Source organism: Limulus polyphemus, unplaced genomic scaffold (assembly GCF_000517525.1).
Source record: "Limulus polyphemus unplaced genomic scaffold, Limulus_polyphemus-2.1.2 Scaffold2105, whole genome shotgun sequence".
In the NCBI taxonomy this organism is placed as follows: domain Eukaryota; kingdom Metazoa; phylum Arthropoda; class Merostomata; order Xiphosura; family Limulidae; genus Limulus; species Limulus polyphemus.
The window spans coordinates 41,001-49,568 of NW_013667715.1; the positions used below are offsets into that span (position 1 = coordinate 41,001).

Genomic DNA, 8,568 nt, shown 5'->3' on the forward strand with positions numbered 1-8,568 from the left:
AACAATAAAATTTAATTATAAATAGATGTATATTGTTACAAACTTAGAGCTATTTAAGGTAAATGAATATAGTTTCATGTTACAATATCAAGTCATTCTAGAAAGAACAAAAGGTAATTTGTGTTTATTTCGATTTTTTTTGGTGGTTACGAGGTTAGTCAAATTAACCGATTCTGTTTTGAGATAGGGTAGAGAAAATAACAGATAAACTATAAAGTTTTACTGAAAGTTTTAAGGATTACACAAAGGGAATTTGAGATTTCTGAAATGAGGAAAAGTATTTTTCATTTTAACATGAAAATTACTTTGCACAAGGACTATTCAAAACAAATACTCAATAAATTTTTGTACAAATATTTAATGTATTTCATTAAAAACACTTTACTAAAAAATATGATTTTTTGTATGTGAAAGACTTGTAATGTTAACTGAAAGACTGCCAAATTTTGTGAAGATATACACACTATATTGAATATTAGAAAAATTAAATCAATAAAGGTTAAGCAAGTACAAATAGGTCACATGGTTGGTCAAATTGACCGAGCCCGTGTTGAGAGAGTTAAGAATTTCAAAAAGACCTGTGCATCTATTTTAGTTTATTTCTTCCCACACCACAACTGAAATATTACAAAACTTCAATGGTTTTGTATGTTGCATTGAGTACATTATATACCCCTGGTTCTCCAAATATGATACTATCAGTTGCTACTGGAGATATGAAGCTTGACTCTTTTTGTGAAGAGTTCAAGCACTCAAAAACATTACACCCAATTCTGATGATCTTAAGAAAAGTCCAAATGAGCTCTACAGTAAGGCCTTCCATAGACAGCTAATTCCTAATGGCCACATTATGCACATAACAGGCATTAAATATGCAGTTGAATTCCCTAAAGACCTTGTCCATGCTGTTTAGTGAACTGGCCAATCTTCAGATTGCATGACCACAACCTTTCTATTATGAAGGTAGATACACCAAAATAAGCTACCATTTCTCTCTCTGTTGATATGTTCACACATTACAATAACAAAAGTTATAATTTTCCTCTACTGAAAATGTATTTCTGATAGGTACTTACTTCCTCTCACAAGATTAGCTGTTCTCCTTGAGTGTGAACTTTTCTTTGTGCATGTCACAAGCCTTCCACTCCCCCCTGTTGGAATTACTAATTCCAACATGTTTCTCATGAAAATCATCATCATGAATCATCTCTTAACCAATAGCAGCATGATATGCTCACGTGAAACGTGACTCCCTCTACACTTCTCTACTAAACCTTCACTTCAAAGTGTGGCAGAAGGTGTGAGCACCGTAGAAATGGGGAGGAAGGATGGGAAGTGTTAGCGGAAGGAAGTACCTATTGGAAATATATTTTAATTAAAGGAACATTATAACTTCCAATACAGTACTTACCTCCTATCACAAGGGACCGGTATGAGGGAACGAAAGAAGTACCCTTGAAAGCATCTGAAGGATACCCTTGAAAATGAGAGAAACAAATCTGAAAATCAGAAGAGGGGAACCGCACCACTTCTGAGCCAGGTTAACTCATCCCCATGTGTGGAATGTGTCAGAAATAAGGGCTGAATTAGATAGGTGTATAGTGGCTAGACCATACTTGGTAAAGCAACTATATCCAACACCTCCTCGCAGGGTACCGACATCCAGACGGGGGTAGGATGAGGATCATACCGTCTTCACCTCAAACCCAAGAATCATGGATTATGACTCACTGATTTCTGGGTATGGCACGAGGATTATCACTGTTGAGGACTTGTGTTGATTTGTTCACTCTAATCCAAAACCTCTCAGCAGGGTACTAACATCCATGCGAGGGTAGGATGAGGTCTCCCAATCGAAGGGGTGAACTGCAATTTTGAAGATTTAACCCCAATGTTTATGTAAATGGTATCAGGAGGTCATGTCCTCCAGTAAGGTGACGGCTCAACTCCAGTGTTTGTGTAAATGTAAGCAGGAGGCTAAGTCATCCTGTAAGTGACAGCTCGATTCCAGTGGTTGTGTAAATGGTGTCAGAGAGCCACATCATCACATAAGGTGATGGCTCAACTTCAGTGTTTGTGTACATGCAATCAGAAGGCCACGTCATCTTGTATGGTGACAGCTCAACTCCAGTGGTTACCTAAATGGTGTCAGGAAGCCACATCATCCAGTATGGTGACAACTTGATTCCAGTGGTTTTGTAAAGTGTATCAGGAGACCATATCAACCAGCAAGGTGACGGCTCAACTCCTCTGGAGGCCACATCTTATCTACACCAGCAGAACACTGCCACCCTACTCTCAACTGAATGGTTCTAGCCTTTTCTTTGTGGAACTCATTCAGGAGGGTGCCTCCATGGTCAATCACCCTAGTGGCTTGGAACTGGAAAGTAGTAAGGACTCCCATACTCCACTCAAGGTAAGGAAGGTAACAATGCAGTGGAGAGTCACCACCAGAAACAGTGTAATTGGTGCCACTGAACTTTATTTTGAAAAGCAGACCATACCTAGTTGTTCACTCAAGGCATGGCAGGGATGGACAACAATCCCTTTCTGCTTTACTCATGCAGTCCATGGGTGGTATGGTCCAGTAAGGGAATATCTATGAAGCAGAATATTGTGAGGGTATTCACCATCAAGTGATCTTGTGGAACACCCCATCTCAACAAGGAGCATGTGAAGCCATGGAAAATAAAGCATGAATCAACAAGGCTGTACAGTGTGGATTTAGAGTTCAAGAATACCTGCTTAGGCACCACTTGCCACAGAGCAGGATTGATGTGATAAAATGAGATAAAGACCCCTGAAAGAAATAAAGTATGAATAAAACTCACCAGTTAAAACTGCACCAAAGTCAGGAGAGCAGCCACAATTTGCAGATGAAACCTCGAAGAAGAGGAAAGCATGACATGATGAAGATATTTGGAGATGAACAGACTGGGAGTGGTCCACATTCCAAATTGTAGAATGACCTTCGTTGGATAACGAAGATGAAAATAGAGGGAAAAAGTGAGATGTTGGTTCATCTCGCAGGGAAGTAGGAAGGGGTGGAAAGAGGACCTTGAGCATAGTTTCATCGTTCATGAAGTGCCCACTGAAGGGATCTCATACGGGCATGACCAAGAAGGACCACTGCAGTCATGGAAAAACACATTCCCAAAAGCGATAGAACCTTGAGAGCAGTAAGTGACTGAGCAAGAGAGCATGGTAAACCAAAAGTGCCATTGAACGAAGACATGAAGGAGAATACAGAGCGAGACTGATATTGGTGTTGAAAAAAAGACCCCCAAATGAACTAGATACTGAGTGGGTCGAAAGAAGGACTTCTCTAATTTGATCAACCAACCCACCCATGTTGCCAAAGAAAGGAGTTGGTGAGTTTGAGTGGCCAATTCCTGTTTGGAATGAGCCAGTCATCTATATAATAATAAAATTGCACCCCATAGCATGGAGATGATGTGCAAAAGCTTGGACTATGCGACAAAACACATAGGGAGCTGAGGCAAGTCTGAAGGGGAGTGCCTGAAATTGGTAAACCACCTCGAGATGGATAAACCAAAGGTAAAGTCAAGACCAATGTGCTATCGGGATGTGGAGGTAAGTGTTGGAGACATCCACCTTCATCATCCACAACCCTGAGGAAAACATCCATCTCAGGGTGAGAAAAAATTCCATGGTGCACTTGGGGAGTATGATGAAGCAGTTGGGGTAAGATAAATCAATGACCAGCCCCTAATTCCCAGTTTTCTTTGGAAAAACAAAAAGATGGAAATAAAAAACCCCAGAAGAATGGTGTACTGGTTCAATCACCTACTGCAAAAGCAACTCTCAAACTGCCTCTGACAGATGCTGACAGGTCACAGAATCTCGAGGATGGAAGGAAACGGGGCAAGAACAAATGGGAGGTGGAGAAGGAACTGGATAAAGAATCTTTCTGAGAGAACCTGTATTACCCATTGATAGTCAATAAAGGAAGAAACTCTAATAGTCAAAATCCCACTGGACCTAACCCACAGGGTAGTCACCAGTACTGTTGGTGATGGTGGTTGCATCATCGAGGAAATCGACGAGAAGAAGTACCCTGATGAGAAGGAAAGGGTAAGGGTTAGGAGGATGAGAGAGAGAAAAACGGGAATAGGTGGGTATGAGGCTCTGCCCGAGACAAATATTGTAAGGGTTGATTGCTGGTGGACCGATATCACCCAAGGTTTGATAGTTTCTGGGACAGTATCAAAGACATAAATCTCTGAGTTAAGTTGAAGATAAACTGACCCCAAGCCAAAACTGTGTCCTGACCTATAAGGTCCCAACAACCCAGAAACCACATATGTAACAACAGAGCTGAAGAAGAAATGCGGGCTAAAGTGGAGGAGAGAAGTGTAAGGGTATCTGCAGAAAACCCCTCAGAAGTTCTGTGGAGAGCCTCTGGGAGGAGATGTATGGAAGAAAGGTACCGTAAGAGAGTGGTTAGGTTAAGACATAGATGAGAATATTGGGCATGGATAAGCCTAACATTAGATTAGAAAGCCACCCACCAAATAGGTAACAATGAACCAAACAACTGCTGATCTAGAAATGGATAGTCTGCATGATAGTAAGAAAGGGCAAACTGATCAGAAGTCATTGGGAAGCATGGCATGCGAATCCCCTCATTCAATTGCAAGAGAAATTGATCCGCGTGTACCCGAATATCAGTGGAGGGAGGAAAGACTAAAAATGGTTGGGAAGCTTGTTCATGTAACAAGGAAGGACGAGGAGAATAAGAAACAGGGGAATGTGACAAAATATCACAAACTTGAGACACAAAATCTGTAAAGATCAAATTAGGCCTAGGTGATTCTTCAGGCTGTAGCTGGGAAGGAACAGTACACTCGGGAGGTGAGAAAAGATGATCAAAGTCCTCATCATCCTGAACAAAGTTAGCCATCTCAAGAGGAGCGTTGGTGATGTCAAGGGACAAAGGTTGATCCATGTAGCACTCCATCTCCCAATGTATTAAAGCAGAAAGATCCACTGTCGAGTTGCCCGCACCTGAGGCCTACGAAAAAACACTGGTCGTTGGTGTTTCCCATGAAGTGGTAACCTGAACTTTAGAACTCCTAGCACAAGAAAAGGTTCCCAAAAGTTGAGTGCAGAAATAGGGTGACAAGAAGGAATTGGTATAAAATAGATTAAAGGCAAAAGGAACCACTTTGTGTGGAAAAAAACATTTTTGTTTGTCACACTGGGAGCACTAGACACAGAGAAGAGTACATCTTAACTTACTGTCAAATGAGAAGTGAAAGTTTGGTAGAAGAGTGTAGAGGGAGTCACATGCGTAACGTGAGCATATCATGCTGCTATTAGTTAAGATATGATGATTTACATGTGAGACATGTTGGAATATAGCTATTCCAATTGGGGGGGAGTGGAAGGTTTGTGGCATACATAAAGAAAAAGTTTGCATAGAGAGGGTTGCAGTGAATGAGAATGGCTAATCTTGTGAGATGAGATAAGTACCTTATCGGAATACTCAACTTATAACATACATATTTATGGAATTGCATTCATATGTTATTTTCCAACAATACTTACAGTAATTCTATTAGTTTTTGGTGTAGGATATTTTTGATAATTTTAAATTAAAATATTTGGTTATTAACTGATGTATTAAAGTTTACTGGGTTGATAAGATTTTCTTTTTTTTTAATTTCGTGAAAAGCTACTCAAGGGCTATCTGTGCTAGTTGTCCCTAATTTAGAAGTGAAGAACTAGAGGGAACTCTTTTGCCAACAAAAAGAGGGATTGGCTGTAACAACATAACACCCTCATGGCTGAAAGGACAAGCATGTTAGGGACAGGATTCGAACTCACAACACAGAGATTATGATTTCAGCGCCCAAGCTACCAGTCCATGCAAGACTGAGAGTTAAGAAGAAAAATCTTTCATATTTTAGTGTGTCTGATAATATGTCCACAACCTTTTCATACAGACTTTGATACAATAAAAAAGTTGCCAATTTGTCTCTGTGGTTGTCAAGTATCCAACATCTGAACAGATCAGTCTACTTCTCTCAGAAGTCTTTACCAACACCCAGAATGTTTACCTTTTCACTGCAAAAATCTTTTAAAATAGACCAAAAGAAATATTTGATAAGAAAGATAGATTAAAAATATAAACTTTTAACTTCTGACCAATTTTGTATAGTAATAACTATCTACTATTATTACTTAACTAGAAATGAGCAAAGATAAAGTTTGTTTGTTTGTAATTAAGCACAAAGCTACACAATGGGTTATCTGTGCTCTGCCCATCACAGGTATTGAAACCCGGATTCTAGTGTTATAAGTCCGCAGACATACCGCTGGGTCACTGGGGGGCACCCACGTGAAGATAAATATGCACATTTCCAGGCAAGAAAGAATCATGCAAAAACTATTATATGAAGACATTTTTTTCAATGGAAGCATAATGATAATAACATCACAATAATTTAAAAAAAAGTCATAATTTAAAATAACATAACTGGAGAATTTTCTGAGACTTATATAAGATAAATATGCACATTTCCAGGCAAGAAAGAATCATGCAAAAACTATTATATGAAGACATTTTTTTTAATGGAAGCATAATGATAATAACATCACAATAATTTAAAAAAAAAGTCATAATTTAAAATAACATAACTGGAGAATTTTCTGAGACTTATTTGCTGGTAAAAAGAATTAACAAAAAACATCCAGGTACTAGAACACATAAAATGTATTTGTTTTGAACACCAGACAAATTTCAAAATATACTCCAATTAAATTATCCAAGGTACAATAAAATTGTTATTCCAACATAAACAATCCTACCTTTCCTCTTCTGAACATTTTCTGTCCAAATCCCTGACAAAAAGATGTGACAAGCGGAAACTCTACAAATCCATGTAAAGGTAAAAGATCACACACATTTCCCCAAAACCTGAAAAGAACAAATTCTATTACAACTAAGTCAACTACTCTACAATATCTGAAACAAAGTTATTAGAAATCAAGATTCTCACATGTATGAAATGTAGAGACAAAAAAAAAACATTAATTTTCATAATTAAAAATTCTGACTACAATGAATTATTAAGGTATAATTTCAAATGTGCTTAATGTGCTATCTCTCTCTCTATATGTATATATAATACTTATTTAAACTCAAAGGTTTCAACTTTTAAAATTTATTCATCTACTGAGATGCTTACTTTAAATAAAACTTGCATTAGCAGTAAACAAGAATAAGTGTTTAACAGTACTAGTAAGATGAAAAGAGGTCAAAACAAAAAAATGGAAAATCCTATATGAATATGGTGAGGTGATACAGCTACAAATGTACGATTATATGAAATAAGAAAGTCACAATTTTAGAAGAGGACAAATTGAGCTATTTTGATTTAATGTCAACTTCAGACTAACTACCATATGACACTCATATAAAGTGCAAGTTAGTCTCGACATTAAAGGTAAAGAATTATATAAAAACAATGACTTATGACAAAATTAAGCTTTCTGAAATAGATATGATTTACCGAAGCAGAGCAGTTCCACCTGTGGCATAATAAATGACTTACAAAACCATTTGGAACTTCATTCAATAATAAACGAGTAAAAATATTACAAGTCAGACACACAGTGTAATCTAAAAGTTTTGTCATAACAAAAGGTAGGAGCAGTAATGCTTGCTTTACTTTATGAATACACGTTAAGAAGTTTCAGGTAATTTTTATTTTCATGAATCTTCTCATGTCCTTCCAGGATACATTCCATAACCTCTTGGGGGCATGCACCCTAGTTTTAGAACCACTCTTCTGCATAGGATTATCAATTGAAAACACTTTTTTTTATCATTCTCAATAACAGGCAGATATGATTATGGGAGATAAAGATAAGATAATTGCAATTTTGAATAAAAGTTACATTATATGAACCATATATTACGTAACAACAAAATAAATGTTAAACTTTGTAACTAAACAGCCATCACAAGAGGAAACATGTTACAGAATTAACTGTTACAATAAAATAAAGCACTCTATCACTGTACTTGAAAAGAAAATTTGACCAACTGAATTCCATGATGAAGCTATACTGCTCAAAACAATAAAGATATTGTCAGCATTTTCTATGTTCTAGCTATGACAAAGTACAATTGCTGTTACTATAATGTGAATGAGATTTCTAGGTACATTTTTATTCAAAACAATTGTCAGGTGGCAGGCATGTCATGCACATTTCACTTGTATAGAAAAGTGAATGATACAGGGTGATCTCAGCAACTTAACCCGATGACTACGGCTACTAACTTGCTTAGTAGGCAATGCAAGTGTGTAGGCAAAATCGTTTGTGAATTTAAAAAATGATAGAGAACTTATCTTTTAATGAATTTCTGATTTTATTTTTTATAAATAGTAGCATAACATTCAATTATTTGTACAAAATTGTATTATTTAAAGAAGTTTAAAGATGAATTTAATGAAAAAATTCCTAAAATACGTTTTATACTGTAAATAAGTGCCCTCTAAGAAAAAATGTTTTTTTACACAAATTTTTTAAAGATAT

The 8,568-nt window shown here is 37.0% G+C and overlaps 1 protein-coding gene across 1 annotated transcript in view; it reads right to left on the reverse strand.

Annotated features, from left to right (window-relative positions):
* LOC106465970 (cytosolic endo-beta-N-acetylglucosaminidase-like) overlaps positions 1-8,568 on the reverse strand; it is an 86,944-nt gene that overhangs the window by 20,686 nt on the left and 57,690 nt on the right. The window contains exon 7 of the mRNA XM_013926217.2: positions 6,835-6,943. Coding sequence (XP_013781671.2) covers positions 6,835-6,943 — 109 coding nt within the window. The remainder of the gene's footprint in view (positions 1-6,834; positions 6,944-8,568) is intronic.